Below are 15,876 nucleotides of genomic sequence, written 5' to 3'. Positions count from 1 at the left end.
AACTTTTTATCTGCACAACTCTTCCTATCTCTGGCTAGCTAAGAGCTTCCATTCTCTTATCTCACTAAGAAAGTGAGAAATTATTCCTGTCTCTTTTTTTATAGATGATCAGTACAAGGTAGCAAATTGATGGCTATCAATAATTAAGTATTTGGAAGTATTTAGTGAGCTGTAGTGTTGCTCAAATTCATCATTTGTCTGCTGGAAAGGTGATGGTGAGTGCTCTTGTGAGGTTTTGTTTGAGAAATGCTCAATGTTTTAGTTTCTTAGGGAACTGCTTTGAACAGCAGTGCCAATTTCCTACTCTTGTATCGCTTTGAAGTTTTTTTCTCTTCTTCCTGTAAAGCCCCAGCGACTGTTTTTTTGTTCTTAGTTTGTCTTCTGTGTGAAGGGAGGAGATGTGATTAGGGGAGTATCAGAGCATACCTCTTTAATGTCTTCCCTACTCCAGATTTTCTAGCAGTAAAGCGCTGAAGCTGACACGGTAGCTGGTTAAAATCCATTCAGCAGGGCTGTGCATCTATCAGTATTTTACTGCCTTGCTGCAGCAGAGCCTACAGAAGATGCACTGGAAAGAACCTGAAGGATGAGATGGATTTGATGGGGCTGAATCGTACAATGATGCAATTTAAGGGCTACACATCAGTGCCTGGAGTGCTGCTGATGGAGAGTGTTGTGTTCACTTGCTTCTTCTCCTGCCTGAAATTCAGACTCCTGATCTTGACAATGCCTGTGCTCTGTCTAGGCTGCAGGTACTGCTAGAACTCACTGGCACTAATGCCATCAATGCAGGAGAGTGTGCCGTGCTCCTTGGGTAGGCTTTGCAGTCTGTGTGCCTTTATGGTCGGCATTGCTGCTGCTTTCAAAGTACTGTCTTAAAATTAATTCAGTTCTTCACTGCAGTCATTTCTCCTTCTCAGCCTCCCTGTGCATAGTCCTTTTCATCTTTTCCTTAACAATTTGTCTTTATTCATTCCTCCCTTTCTGCCTGGTGCAGTTTCTCAGTCGGATATTTTCTTTCTGCAAAAAATGTTTTAATGATAATTGATTCAGCAGTGCTCTCCCACTGAAGTAGCCATCACCTACCATTTTGGCTCAGTTGTTTGCAATGAGGATGAGTAAGAGGTTGAATGTGCAGGATAAAAGAATGCATTATTTTTAACTTCTAGGCCAGTCTACTTGCTGAAATGTGAAAAGGGCACACGTAAAGCTACGTGACAGCTGAATTCTTGTGTAAGGAAAGTTCAGTTGTTCAGCTGACCTTCATTCTCTAACTTTTTTTAGATAATCCCATTTTCAACAAATAGCAGAAGATCACAAGCTGTTAGATTTGTTATCTAATTATGGGGAAGACGCTTTAGTCTTCACATGAAAAAGGATTGTACTTCCTGAGTGTAGAAGCCTTGAAGTGTAATCATTTACTCTGTGGTTCAGATTGTGCAGCTAAGTCAGTAATTGTGTATAATCTGGGGAGGAGTGGGGAGTACCTTAATATAGAAAATAAAAAAGATCAGGATAGAGAGCATGAAACTTTTTTTTTGCACCAAATGCCTTTAGATTTACTTTGCTAATTAAGGCCACTGTTTTTGGTGTTTGACTAGCTGAATGTGAGTCTTTGAACCTTTGTTGCTTTGAACCTACTTGCCCCTGGCACTAACAGGACAACTGAGCATTTCAGTGCTCAGCAGAAGAAAAATTCTGCCTGAGAAGGGTGAATTTGAAAGTGGGAGGGAATGACTAAAAGCCATAAACTTTCCATGGAATGCTCAAATAACTCACTGAGAGGTACCAGGGAGAAGTGGAAAGAGGATTGCTGGAAATTCAACTGCTACTCAGGCTGAAATGATTAGACCCATTGCCTCAAAGTTCTTAAATAAGTGCATATGTACTGATTCAGCTGATGGGTAGGGTCACTGGCTGTGTTACCATTTCTGCAGTAATTTCTCTGCTCAACACCTTATGTGATTGTTAAGGTCTTAGTTTAACAACATGTGTACCTTTAAAAAAAGAATTTTCTGCGTACTGCCTAGATGTTTGATACTCTTCAAGTAGTATTTGAATTTCTTTTAAACTAACACTAAGCTGGAGGATTGTTTTTAAACAAATAAGAACTTTGTATTAAATCTGTGTTTCATTAAGGAAAAGTGCCACAGTGCTAAATACAGGACTAAAGCTAAATAGCAACAGGTTAAATGTTTTTTGTAAGGTTTTTTTGATATTGCAGTTTATTGAATTGTCTGTAAAACTGTACAAATGTTATCAATTCTCAGAAATTCATGCTGAAGTGCAGTTGAAGAATTACGGAAAATTTCTTGAGGAATATACATCTCAGCTGAAGAGAATTGAAGATGCTTTGGATGACTCTGTTGGAGATGTTTGGGACTTCAGTCTTGATCCCATTGCTTTAAAGGTCTTCATATATTTAATATACACTGCAACTGTTACTTTCCTAGTTTGTCCTTTCCTTCAAAACCTCAGAAGTAAAAGCGTGATGCATTTGTGCTCTTAAAATTTTTACTTTTGTGTTTGAGAAACCTATCCAATACTATTTCAATTATCAAGTAATTAATAAATTGGTACATATCATATGAGAAGAAGTTTTCATATTATTATTTTCTAGTCTTTTGGTTACTAGCAGAAGTTAAATGAATTTCTAATTATTCATGTGTTGGGAAGGCTGATTTCAGCAGGCGTCTTCCCTATGACTGTTAGTGTTTTTGTCTGGGGTCTGTGGTTCCAGGAGAGCTCACTAATAGTTGTAAAGCTGCAGAGTGAACTGTGTGTGTATTTATAGGTTGTGTTTTGACCTAATGGCCTTGGTACACTATTGGCTGTTTTCTTGGCCACAATATCCATGTCCTCTATGGAGCATTAGTTTTTCCGCTTCTGAATTTGCAGACATAATTTAAAAGCACTTTTGTTGCCATATGAAACTTTTCTGTGCTGAAGATGCACTCTTAAGCAATCATCTGTCAGAATAATTTGGATTTTCTGCTTCTTGTTTCCAGCATTTGGGATTATTAATTTATGTTTTCGTTTTCCTGAGCTGTGTTTCTCCTACATACACCATAATGACCATTCTTTTGCTTTTCAAGTTTTGTAACTAAATTGTTGTAAATGCTATGTAATATACCTAGTAATTTGCCTGCCTGCCTGAAGTAAAAGGAAAGGCGTTTCCATGTGAAGGTGAAGAGCAAAGGATTCCTGCAGTGCAGGTTGCCAGTAATGTGCAATTGTCCCTCTCTTATTACTGACCCTATTTGAGATTAAACTGGGGACAGTACTTGCCTAGTTGGATAAATGTATCTTTGACTAATGTGTTCTAAAGTTGCTGATTTGTTGTTTCTGTTTGGTTGTTTTGTGAATTTTGTTTGCTTTTTTTTTTTTTTTTTTCAATTTTAGCTTTTGCCATATGAACAGTCCTCCCTACTGGAGCTCATAAAGACAGAAAACAAGGTAAGCACTTTATGCTTATGTTATTCGACCTCAACCCAAGCCCTCTAAATGTGAAATTGTTTGTAATCCGTGTGATTTTTTTTCTTTACTTTGAGTCTAGGTTCTAAACAAAGTTATAACTGTGTATGCTGCTCTTTGCTGTGAAATCAAGAAGTTAAAATATGAGGTAAATTCAGCTGACTTTTATTACTGTATATGAAAAGGTTTGCAGTTTGGCAAGCTGATATATAGATTTATTTTTATCAGTAAAGAAACAAGATACGTCTAAATAACTTTTGTAGTTTGATTACATATGCCCTATTTATTAAAAAACAAATTTCTGCTTTTGTTGTTAGGCAGAAACTAAATTTTATAATGGCCTCTTGTTTTATGGAGAAGGAGGTAAGTAGCTCCCTTTACTGTAAAAGTATGTAGTTTTGTATTATTGCTTCAGGTTATATTAAATGCTACAGTAACTGTAATTTTATTATATGGATACATATATCATATGGTATAGGGATATATGTTAGGGTCTTGTAGCTGTTCCTGAGTTAGCTTAAGTTGATAAGGTTTATCTGTAAAGCCCTGCAGTAGATATTGTGACATGAACAGGAAATTTTGTTGCAGCCTTACTTACATGGGAAGTAGGGAGTGTGAGCTGCTGAGGTTGTGTTATTACATCTTACATACAGCTTGTCTACTGTAGCAGCTGTTTTGCAAGGTATGGCATTGAAAACATGTTTTTCACATGTAAACGCTTCCTAGACTGACTTATTTCCTTTTGGGACTACATTTGACATTGGTTGTAGTAAAACAATAAATGTGTGATTTAACTGAAGTCACACAATGAAACCATTAATAAATAACTTGACCCAAGTCCTGCCCTCTTCACTTACACAATGGGTATTCCAAGCTGGAGTGTGTTGATGTCACCTGCCCTCCCAGTGCAGGTAACTCATACCACGTGTTTAGACCGTGGCACAAGTAATTTTAGTCAGTTCACAAATCATGAAATCACAAGACACTGCTTTAGGTGAAAGTGATTTTTGTCTTGGAGTTAAACTGGTATCTCCTGAATGACTGGCCTTAAACTTCCATCTTAAGGGATACTTGTGTAGGAATAAGCACAGATCTTGCTCGTAAGGATTGAATATATTAAAAGAGTTGCTTCAGAGACCTATCACCCAACTTGGTGTCTATTTCAGTAATTTGAAAGGGAGGCAAATCCCTTTCATAGTAGTGTTACAATAGGGCATTCTTAAAGCTTTTCAAGAGATGAGAGAGTGTGATGGAAATATCAGGGAATGTGAAATCTTTGAGACTGGGACTGTTTATCATTCTTTTAAGTGCTGTATAAGATAACTGCTGTGGTTAAGGAGCATAGAAAAGTGGGGGATTTGTAAACTTGTTATGTGGGAGGCTTTTTGGTGTGGTTTTGGTTTTTTCCTTTTTTTCTTAGCAGACTTGCATGTCTTATCAGATGTGGTTTTAAATGCTTTAAAGTCACATGCTGCCAAAATGATACTGGGAGATCCCTCAGAATTCTCCATGTCTTCATGAAAAAGTCAGACTGTGGCAGATTAACATATTGCAGCAGCAGTTTGCTCCTGATGGGTGTTGTGCAGGGCATGCTTGGAAATGGCAGGAACTTAGAGGTCAGCCTTCTGAGGGTTCGGTAGGAATGCAGAAATGATGTTCTCTCTTTCCATATCTCTACTTGTAGCTGTTTTTTTTTTTTTTTTTTGATAACAGCAAGCTTGCTTACCGTGAACAACTGGCAAAGTTACTGGCTCAGGGATGGTTAAAATTTAAACAAATACTATGCTGGCTTTTTCCATTATATGAAGAAATTTTTTTTTCCCCATCTTGTCTTTGCAGTGGCTAGGATTAGTCTAGGAACTTCAGGTAGTTGGATAGGGGTTTTTTGGGAGGTACACTAAGGAGATTAAAGGTCACATAAAATGTGTGAGGGGGAGGCAATGCAATATTTAGTATCCTGTCCCAGAGCTCCATGTTAGAGAAATATGGAGACTCCTTTCATCTCTGACAGCCGTAAAAGAATATATTTTTTGTAACAAGAAGACCTGCATTTCTTAGGCAGGTAAAAGTGTAATTTTAAGTGAGCTTTTTTTTGCTCTGAGTGACCCAGAAGAAAAATCTCAAGTCTGTAGCATCTATCTATTGCCACATTGGAGAGTATTTTGTCAGGTGATGTTCAAACCACCCCGGATGACTGAAACATTTTGGCATGGCTGATGTAATTATTGTATTTCTGTGTTCTGTGTCATACAGATAATGCTTTGGTGAAGCTATGGTGGTAAGCCTGTTCTTTTGTGCAGAAGGATATGTAGGGAAAAGAAAATTAATTCTTTCTTGTTAATCATGAAGTATATTCTTTCAGTAAAAAACATCTGGATGTTTCTTGCACAAGATAAACACCTAGTATTTTCATGCAAATTTCTTAAAATTGGAAGCATATTAAGTTACATAATACATATGCCCTTAAAGAATTATGGGGTTTATTCTTTTTCTTTCAAATGAAGGAGACTTTTCCCAGCTTTGTATCTAATTTATAAACCATGTAATTTTTACAAAAATAAGTCCACCTTAGGAAGACAAAATTAGGAGGTTTTGAGGCTCCATCAATACACTTATAATAGTGTACTCCACTAGTATGACAGATAAATGGCTTAGAGGGCAAGCTTCAATGTTAATTTAACAGGTAGAACACAGGCTTTAGGAAGTGTTGACAAATGTTTCTCTTTTAAGCCACAGATTCCAGCATGGTGGAGGGAGATTGCCAAATACAGATGGGAAGATTTGTTTCTTTCTTGCAGGTAGAGTATGTTTTGATTGTTTGACAGCAATTATAATCTTAATTTTACTTGCAAAATGGATTTAACAGTCTGCCATATCCTGTTTGCATTTTGCTGAAAGGCATAGCAGTTATTTGATCTGTTACTATGTTTTGCCTGCAGACTCTTACAACCAGCTGATGTGTTTGGGGATTTTTTTGTACTTCTCTCTGGAAGTCTAATGAAAGAAGGAATTCGAATTTACTTTAAAAGATTTCAGTAGGAGAATATAAATTGAGGTTGCTTTCATCTGTAGTTAAAGACAGCTGTTTTTATGAGTCTGGTTAGCTAGTTTTAGTGTTCACTGAACATTGGAAATGAGTTAATTATTTTACATGTTTGGGGGTTTTTTTTAGCTGATATAGGAAAGCACAATCAAAGTTATATATCTGAAAAAAATTGCTTGTGTCTCCTTCAAACATTTTTGGAAGAATGCTTATACTGTTTGGTTGTTCAGGATGCTGTGCATGAAAACAGAATCTGTTTTCCTTCTGAGGATTTCCTGTGCTCTTGGGTTTCAGTCTGTTGTGGAGTTTTTGTCCTTAATATAACTTAAGTTACTGTCCCATTCCCAAAAGTATTTCTATTTTTATGCAATATTGCTTGTAATGAAAAAAACTGTGTTGAAGTAGAGAGTATAAAGGAAGCTTCCAGAATGTTTCCACAAATTCTGGTTTAACAACAGTTAAAATTCCTGTTCTTGCTGTATAGCAGCGTGGCAGTAATAATTTACTGTGTCATTACAAGTCAAATGCTGCAGGAAGTAATTTCTCAACTTCTTTTACCATGCTGAAGTGCAGTGAATTGTTAGGATCCCTTGGGTTTTCTTCCCCATTTTCCAAGCTTTTTGTCTTATCAGCTTTGTAGGTTTCATCCTTCACTCTCTATTTCTTTCCTAGCAAATGTTTGAGACCTTTTTGTGGTTTTCAGATGGGGCTACTGTACATTTGTGTATTTCCAGAGCTAGGATGCTCTGTCCAGGTGGAAGCTGAGAGCAGGGTCCCTAGCTGTCTGGATATCTGTGTGCATTGCAAACCAACTCTGTAGAACAGATTTAGGTTTTTATGGGGCTTGTGCTGATATGTATATTTTTAGGGTAAACACTACACAAAAATACAGCAGTATTGCTTGTGAGCCCACTTTCTGTGTATGCTATGATGGGTTAGGGATTGCTGAAAAACTTTGGAAGGAAGGGAAATAGAGGATGTTACCCCAGAGGGAGGGCTTACTACGCTAACAGACGTGTGTTGTTTAGGATAAAGCTATGAGGAAAACGTTTTGCTTAGGGAGTTTGTTCTTTTTCAGCATTTGTATTCTCCTAAATCCATTCAGTGTTCTATAACCCTAGATTAGGGAATGCTCTTTTGGTCAGTGTTACAAGCATATCCTCAGGGGTGGTGTGAAAATATGACAAAAAGCTGAAAAGTTGTTTTTGTAGAGGTTGTGCCCATGTATTGCTTTATTGGCTCTTCTAGGCTTTCTGGATTAGCTAGATACAGTAGCCTCAAATTTGCTAGGTCAAAAAGTTTTTTAAAAACTTTATCAAGATAATGGTCTGAAATATTAGTTTAAAATCACAGTCTTGTCTGTATTAGATAGCTGCTAATATGCATGTGCTGTTGAATTGGACTCCTTTCCAGAAATTTTAAAATGGCAGCTGGTGCTGCCTCCCCAGGAAACATGATCTCAGCTGTCCATTAATCCATCCCTCTGGAATCTGTTGGCTTATTTCAGCTGCATTTGTTAGAGCAGTACAAGTATAAGAAGCAATGTTTTGTGAAAACGGGTGACTAATAGAAGGCAGAAGCCCAAATAAGATCTATTTTTGATGGAGACAATTCAGCTGTTAGCCAGTCTCCTGGCAGGCTGACTGTTCAGCCAGCGTGGGCTGTCTGCTGTAAAGCCATCTGTGTGCAGACTGGCTAGACTATCACACACTGACATGTCCCTGATGGGATTTGTAAGGTAAATTAATGAGCAGACATTACTGAAGTTAAGGGAAACTCAGATTAATTTATCCTGTTGTTCAAGGAATGCTGTGTTAAAATCCATTACAGAAATTAAGATACATCTTTACATGGTCAGGGTTGACGTGTTTTTACTCATTTTGTGTTACATAACCAAGCCTAAGTTCTGCCTTCATCAGGCAAACTTTTCAAAGACATTGGCTTTGTTTGTTTTAAAGCTTATTCTATGGCTTATCACTCTTACAGTAGGTGCAGGCTTCTGTGGTATTTTCTAATTTGAATTTGGCTATTACCAGCATCCAGAGTGTGAAAATCTAGTGGGGAAAAAGCACAGCCTCTGCTACCAGGGATAGTGTCCCTGAAAGTACTTGGGCTCTGTTGTCAAGTCACTTCTTGCTGTCTTGGATAGATTGAACCAATAGTATAAATTGTCAGAGTTGTACTGGAAGCTTGTGTAGTTTCTTAACTTAGTCCCAGATCCTTTTCAGAGCTGTTAATAGGATGTTTTCCATCCTGCTGTAGGTCTGCCCACTGACTTGGCTTAGGGATATAGCTGGAGCTGTGGCTGCATATTCTGTAGTTTATGTTCAGTGTTTTTGGTGTAGTGTAGTGACAACTTGTGTATGAGGAGGATCTATACATTTATATGCATTTCGTTTTCTTGTATTTCAGGAGCTGTCTTGCTTTGTTACCCGATGTTACGAAGTGGTGGTGAATGTAGTGCACCAGCTGGCTGTTCTGTATACCAGCAACAAGTAATTATTCCCTAAAATGCTGTATTGTTCTTATGTAGATTTAAAGGTATTAAAATATGAATGTTCTATTTAAGGCATGGACATTTTTGGAATATTGTTGTCTAGAGCAAGCTTTGCTCTGCAAGTTTGGGCTTCATAAACAGTTACAGAACTGGTTTTGTTTTCAGAAAAAATAGTGCTTGTACATAATGAGGTGCAAGGATGTTATTGTTTGTCATTTTTTAGTCTTTATGTTTGAGAAATATTGCTAATTTTTCATCCTTGCTCTGTTTGAGAGGCTTCACCTGCTTGATACATAGCTTAAAAATCATATCACTTCTAAAGTCTATTTTGAAAATGTAAATCTTGGCATATATTCTTCACGGAACAGCCATGGTTTTAACACCTGAAGTTTAGATTAGTTAGGGCTGTTTGGTTTAGCTCCTTTGAAAACTGTGAGGAAACTTTAGTTCTGAATGGGATTGTTGGAGTTAGCTTTGAATTCCTCTGCAGGACTCTGGATTGCTTCCCTATCCCCCAATAGGATAGCATCATCCTTCTCAGTTTTATTTGTTGCTTTTATTTTTGACTTATACCACTGCACAAGGATGTTTTCCTGTGTGGTGCTGGATGTGTAGCTGGGGCATGCCTTGATTAAATACAAAATGATTTTATTCTCTGGGTGTGTCAAGGCTATTTGCATAACTGAATTGGGAATTGTTGACACTCATGTGAACTGAATACACTTGGTGGTTTCAACCAGTCACAAGCTGTGTCTTTAAAAATACAGTGTAAAATTTGATCAGAGCATACAGATTTCACATAGCATATACTTCTCATCAGGTTTTGATGTTCTTTTGTTTCCTGAAGTTACTATGCTAATGAAGAAAAATGTACCCCAGGAAACAGAGAACACACCATGATACATAACTGATCTGTTCTAAAGTTTAAAAAGGAATTGAAATATTGATTTTATTTACAGGAATGCACCTAAAATTATAGAGACATCTGGAGTTCATTTTCAGGTGGGAATGATTTGGAACTCTTTTACATATGTTAATATATATAGATCTTCATGATTAATCCTGAGAAAAACAGCATAAAAATGACTTCTGAGTACAGCTTTTGATTTAAAGATTTTATTTTATTAATCAGCTTTTTCTGGCCTTTATATGGGAAGGCCTGGTGTCTCCATGTCTGTCATATTCTAAATTTCTTAGCAACAAAGTGTTTGCATGCTCCCCTATTGCAATGTGTGCCTCTGCATATAGACAATTTAAAAAATTGTCTTCAGTGTCAAGATAGATCAAGGAATTTATTTTGTGTGCAGACACCCCTTTAATACTTCTTGTCACTACAATTAAAATCTTTAAGCTGCCAAGCCACAAGTTCTCCTGTTTAATTCTCTAGCTGATACCTTGTTGGCTGAGAATACATTGAAAGGAACTGAAAATTTATGTGCCGCATATGACTGCAGTACATGTGTGCAGTATAGTTCTAATAACTACAGTCCTTTTCTTTCTTTTTTTCCCTTTGCAAACAGGCAATGTATGAGCATCTAGGAGAGTTGCTCACAATCTTGATCACTCTGGATGAAATAATTGATAATCATGCCACACTGAAGGATCACTGGACCATGTACAAGAGGTGTGTCTCTGATGTGAAAAACACTCCCACAACCTAAAAGATAAAAGTGTGTGCATCTGTGTGTGTCCCAAGAAAGTCAGTGTGGGAACATGGATTTTGGTAATCTCTCCAGAAATTTCAGTGAAGAGCAGGACTAAGCTCCCACAGTGTCCTTCTAAGGGCACCAGTAAATATTTTGTGTATTTAAGTATGAATGTTGAGTTTTCAGTGCAGGGTAAGCATCCTGGCAAACCATGTTATAGTTGGTGGGGTTTAAAGAGTATTCAGTAAAAAAAAATTAAGTTGTGTAAAGAAATGAGGTTAGACTATCCCTGTCCATACTGATCATGGGAATGGACATACAGTTTTAAGAAGGGATGGTGCCTTAAGTAAAATGTGAAGAGTCAACAATTATAAAGGTATTGAATTAGTGGAATATTAACTCTGTCCTTGAAAACCCAAATAAATGGAAGTTACTCAAATGCAAATTGTTTATACAGACCTAATGTATTTTTATGGGGTTTTGTTTGTTTGTCTGTTTTTAAATTTTGGGGTTACTGCTAAGGGTAAGAGGAGGGAATCAAAATAGTGCAGGATATGATAACGCTGTGACAATGTTTTAAGTGTGCTGTATGTGTGTGTTCCACACCTGCCCCTTACAGGCTGCTAAAATCTGTCCATCACAACCCTTCTAAGTTTGGGATTCAAGAAGATAAACTAAAGCCATTTGAAAAACTGCTGTTAAAACTGGAATGCCAGTTACTTGATGGAATGATATTTCAGGTAATGGACTTAATATTTTTCCAGTATGATAGAGGAAGCTTACATGAAGCTTACACTCTTTTCAGAATGATTGGTTTGTTTGTTTGTATTTTGTTTTTGTTCCGGTCACAGTGATGTGTGAATTTGGCTCCTGCATCTGTGCCTGGGAGAAAAAAGGCTCTGTTGTAAGATCCTTTCTTGCTCTTCCCATGTGCTTGAACTGTGCCAAGCTTTGAATGGTAGCAATAAAAGCTGACTGTTTTGCTGAACTAGGGAAACACAGACAGCTTGGCATTAGGACTGTGTATTATCAGAATTCTGCTTCTGTCCACATAATAGTGAGCAGGTTTACATAGCATAGGTCTTTATTTTAGCTGCAAATTAATTAGCTTCCTCAGAAGTCTTTAAATCTAAAATATGTTGAATGTGACTTGTCATTCCTAGCATATGAGATGGGTTGCTGTCACTAGAGACCACTGTGATGGGACATAGCCCTGGAACAGGCAGGGGCACAGGTGCATGAGAAGGATTTTATTACATTTTCAGTACAGTTAAATGAAAGGTGTTCATACAAGAAGCCACCTCTTTAGAAAAGTGTATGTTACAGACGTTGAAATGGGATGTTGTGGCATAGTGGGCAGAGGGTAGTGTTGAACCTGTTCAAAGCAGAGTCAGTCGCTCAGGTTGTGCCATTACAACTTAAATGGCGTTAGGAAAAAAGGGCTTGTTCTGTAAAAGCCTTCAAAAGGCGAATTTTCAGTAAATAATCACAGTTTGGCTTATTCTTTCAAAGGACATTGCTACCAGCTATCTATTTTTCATGTTACGTTTCCCTAATGCTGTATAAGTACAAAGACTTCATTATAGGTTTGAGACATCAATAGGATTTTACTGGAATTTATTCAGGAAGTTTCCCCTCGTGTCCTGCACGTGCCTCTTCGTAACAAAAAATCATTAAAAATATTAGATGCAGTTCTAATAAAGACTTTCCTAATCTCTTTCTAAAGTATGAAATGTTTTCTCTGTTTTTTTGACTGTTGTGGGGTTTTGGGAGCTTTATGCTGCAAGGTCATGAGCCACATCCTACAAGCGACTTGTATGATAATTTTGCTTAAAGGACAGTCAGTAACATACTACAATATGATAATTTAAATATACATCTAGTTTCTTAGCACTAGCTCATCAAATGGTTTCTTTAAAAATGCTCCTTAAAGGAAATAGAAAAATAAATAAAATGCAGTCTGAATGTCAAGTTAAGAGTGTTTTAATATTTTCTGGTTTTATACTTAAAAACGTAAGCGTAGTTAAGAATTTGTATGCCATAGAAGGTTAAGGCTTACTTTAGATTAGCCTTAAATCAGTGTGTTCTTCCAGTATTCTCTTGAAAACCAGTACTCTTTTGAGGTCCAAAACTCATGGCATTATCTTGGTATATTGATATTTTCCCCCTTTTTACTCAGGCCTGTATAGAGCAACAGTTTGATTCTTTAAATGGTGGAGTGTCAGTGTCGAAGAATAGCACATTCGCTGAAGAATTTGCTCATACTCTTCGTACAGCTTTCGCAAACGTCGAAGCCAAACTTGGTAATGCAAGCTCATGCTTTTCCTGCCACCTTCACTGTTTATAAAATTGTTTTTATTGTTTGTGTGGGAGTAAAATTCACAAGGCTGTGTTTTTTTTCAGGTGAACCTTCAGAAATTGACCAGAGAGATAAATACGTGGGCATCTGTGGCCTCTTTGTACTGCATTTCCAGATTTTTCGGACTGTAGACAAGAAATTTTATAAGTCATTGTTGGATGTCTGTAAAAAGGTGAATACTTTACTCTTTTGTCTTTCAGTAATAAACTAGATCATTTCCTGAGTTGCATAGCCTATGTAGCACAGACTTGGGAAAAGAAAGAATACAAAACAGCCTGAAAATAGAGTTAAGAATTTTCTACTTTTTATAACTCCCACCTGCCATTTGCTTTTAAAGATGGTCTAAAATTTAGACATAGCAGCAAGGTAAAATAAACTTGCCATTTCTATTAAAGTCTTTCTTCTCAAGATTAATATGTTACTGAAGACAAAAAACTGTTTGGATTATGAGTACTCTGGTGCTGAATAAATGCTGTGGGCTTTGACCGTGGCTATAGACATTTGTTTTAGAAGATCACGAAGTGCAGAGTTGACTGGGACACTTTCATATTGGATGGCATGAAGAGATTATTAAATTCTCTAGTATCATTTAGAATCACTGAGAGTGGTTATAATTTTGCCCATGGTGTTCTTAGTAAACATCTAGGGAAACTTTTTTAATATCAGTGTAATACTCAGAAAACAGTTACACAGAAATAAACTGAACTATGTTAATTGTGTTTATTGCTACTTGGTAGTTTGTTGTTTTTTTTTTTCCTTCCCAGGTACCAGCCATTACATTAACAGCTAACATTATCTGGTTTGCTGACAACTTTCTGATTCAGAAGATTCCAGCTGCTGCCAAACTACTGGACAAGAAAAGTATTCATACAGTTAAAACACAAAGGGAGAATTTTCTACAGCAGAGGGCACAGTCACTTACCAAGTATGCTTCCTAAATACTGCCTCATGATGCTATTTGGCAAATAGTTTTTAAGCATGGGGGGGTTTTCATTCAGTGTAGTAGCATGTTGTGTGGTGCCTCTCAGTGCTGTTAGTCGCTTGTTCCACTTCACTGCACCAGCGTGTGTGTGTTAGTGTTGCTGCAAAAATCTTGCTTTTCATGTCATGCTTTCAGAAAATATATATTATTACACCAAAATCACAATGTTCTTGGCAGGTCTAAGTATTTGCTTCAGTTACTTCTGTTTCCATGTTTTCAAATTCCCTTTTTTTTTTTTTTTAAACTAGTGTCTAGTAACCTGGGCTGCTTTGTTTTCTGTTAGGGCTCTCTGCTTTCTATATGTTTATGGAGGTAAGTTGCCTGTAGGCTTATAGTGGAGCTTTCCTCTGCTTGGTGATGATACTTTCTTTGCAAGCATTTCTTTCTTTGTGACTCTTTCTATTGCTTTTTTAATGGTCTTTGAAACTATGTGTATTTAAAGAAAGCTTCTCTTGTTTTGTGTTCTGCATATAGTGTGCAGCTCACTTCTTTCTCTTCTAAAAAATGCTTAAAGGTGAGATGGAATATTTTCAGCTGTTAGTCTTAAGAGCAAGTGTCCTGCATAGGAAAATAACAGGGCTAAGGTTTGTGTGTTTCAGAACAAAACAAGAAAGTGGAAACTGGGATCTGTGGAATGGCAGTAAAACCTTAGATTTTGCACATTGTCTTCCAACCTGATAAGCAAGCTGGCAGAACTGAGTTGGAGGGGAGGAGGGAAGGGGAAAGAGCTGCTCTGTGCCTGATTCTCTGACAGATCATTTTCACTTCTGCCCTGTTTCCTTCTCAATCCACTTTTTTCCTGGCCCTGATTCTTTCCTGGGCTTTAATTCCTCAGTAGGGCATAATTGCACTGCTGCTTTGGTTCTGGTCTTAATCTTAAGAAAAAGTTCAGAAGAACATCTTGGTGTTCACATACATTTCATAGAAACATAGAATCATTTAACTTGGAGCAGGCCTGAAAGATCACTAATTGTAACTCAGGAGTGCCACATTCACCACTGAACCATGTCCCCAAGGCCCACATCTGCACATCTTTTAAATACCTCCAGCAGTGGTGACCCAACCCCAAGCCTGTTCCAGTGCTTGACAGTGCCCAGTGCCCATTTGGTGACGAAATTTTCCTAATATTCGATTTAAACCTCCTCTTGTGCAACTTGAGGTTGTTTTCTCCTGGCCTGTCACTTGTTATTGGGAGAAGGGACCAGACCCCACCTCACTAAAATGTCCTTTCAGGGAATTGTAGAGAGCAGTGGGATCTCCCTGGGCCTCCATTTCTCCAGGCTGAACACCCTCAGCTCCCTTGCTGGCCTCATGCTCCTTCCACAGCTTTGTTGCCCTACTTTGTAGGCATAATTCTGAGGATAATGTAATAAAATCCAGATTTTGCATCTGCTGATTTGAATTGTAACTTTTTCTTGCTTGTTTACAACTCTTTGTACTGCCTTTGATAATTGGACTGTTCCCTAAATATGAGGACTCTTTTTAAAAGTGTTATTTTCGGTAACAGGATCAATGACCTAAATACTTTTATGTTACAACTGCTGGAAGAAGTTGTATTACAGCATCACAATTCTCTATTTAGCTCTACTTACCCATTTAATTACAACTAGTGTAATTCAAACAGATAAACTTCTGTAGAATTATGTTACTTAAGAGCAGTCCAATCTGGCATTGAGGTAATGACACGTTATATTTGTTTGTGTGTGTAAGCAACAGCAATTCAAACTGGGATAAAAAGAAGTAGCACCAGTGTTAGACTGTTCTGTCTGGTGCTTAAAAGTGTTTTCTAGCAGTTTTATATAGCCTTTTAATTTAAGGAAGTGTAGTATGTGCACTGCTAAGAGGGTCGTGTTCTCTTGAAAAGTAGCTGGTTTT

The 15,876-nt window shown here is 37.4% G+C and overlaps 1 protein-coding gene across 2 annotated transcripts in view; it reads left to right on the top strand.

Moving 5' to 3' along the window:
- The window catches only part of WASHC4 (WASH complex subunit 4), a 38,737-nt gene that overhangs the window by 1,709 nt on the left and 21,152 nt on the right, over window positions 1–15,876 (top strand). For both annotated transcript variants that reach the window (XM_040063479.1, XM_040063478.1), the window contains exons 2-13: window positions 2,271–2,410; window positions 3,403–3,456; window positions 3,557–3,622; window positions 3,792–3,837; window positions 6,205–6,272; window positions 8,930–9,012; window positions 9,974–10,016; window positions 10,535–10,638; window positions 11,280–11,400; window positions 12,840–12,963; window positions 13,064–13,191; window positions 13,784–13,944. In XM_040063479.1, coding sequence (XP_039919413.1) covers window positions 2,271–2,410; window positions 3,403–3,456; window positions 3,557–3,622; window positions 3,792–3,837; window positions 6,205–6,272; window positions 8,930–9,012; window positions 9,974–10,016; window positions 10,535–10,638; window positions 11,280–11,400; window positions 12,840–12,963; window positions 13,064–13,191; window positions 13,784–13,944 — 1,138 coding nt within the window. The remainder of the gene's footprint in view (window positions 1–2,270; window positions 2,411–3,402; window positions 3,457–3,556; window positions 3,623–3,791; window positions 3,838–6,204; window positions 6,273–8,929; window positions 9,013–9,973; window positions 10,017–10,534; window positions 10,639–11,279; window positions 11,401–12,839; window positions 12,964–13,063; window positions 13,192–13,783; window positions 13,945–15,876) is intronic.

Source organism: Hirundo rustica, chromosome 4 (genome assembly GCF_015227805.2).
Source record: "Hirundo rustica isolate bHirRus1 chromosome 4, bHirRus1.pri.v3, whole genome shotgun sequence".
NCBI classification, from domain to species: domain Eukaryota; kingdom Metazoa; phylum Chordata; class Aves; order Passeriformes; family Hirundinidae; genus Hirundo; species Hirundo rustica.
This window is presented reverse-complemented; position numbering and strand designations above follow the sequence as displayed.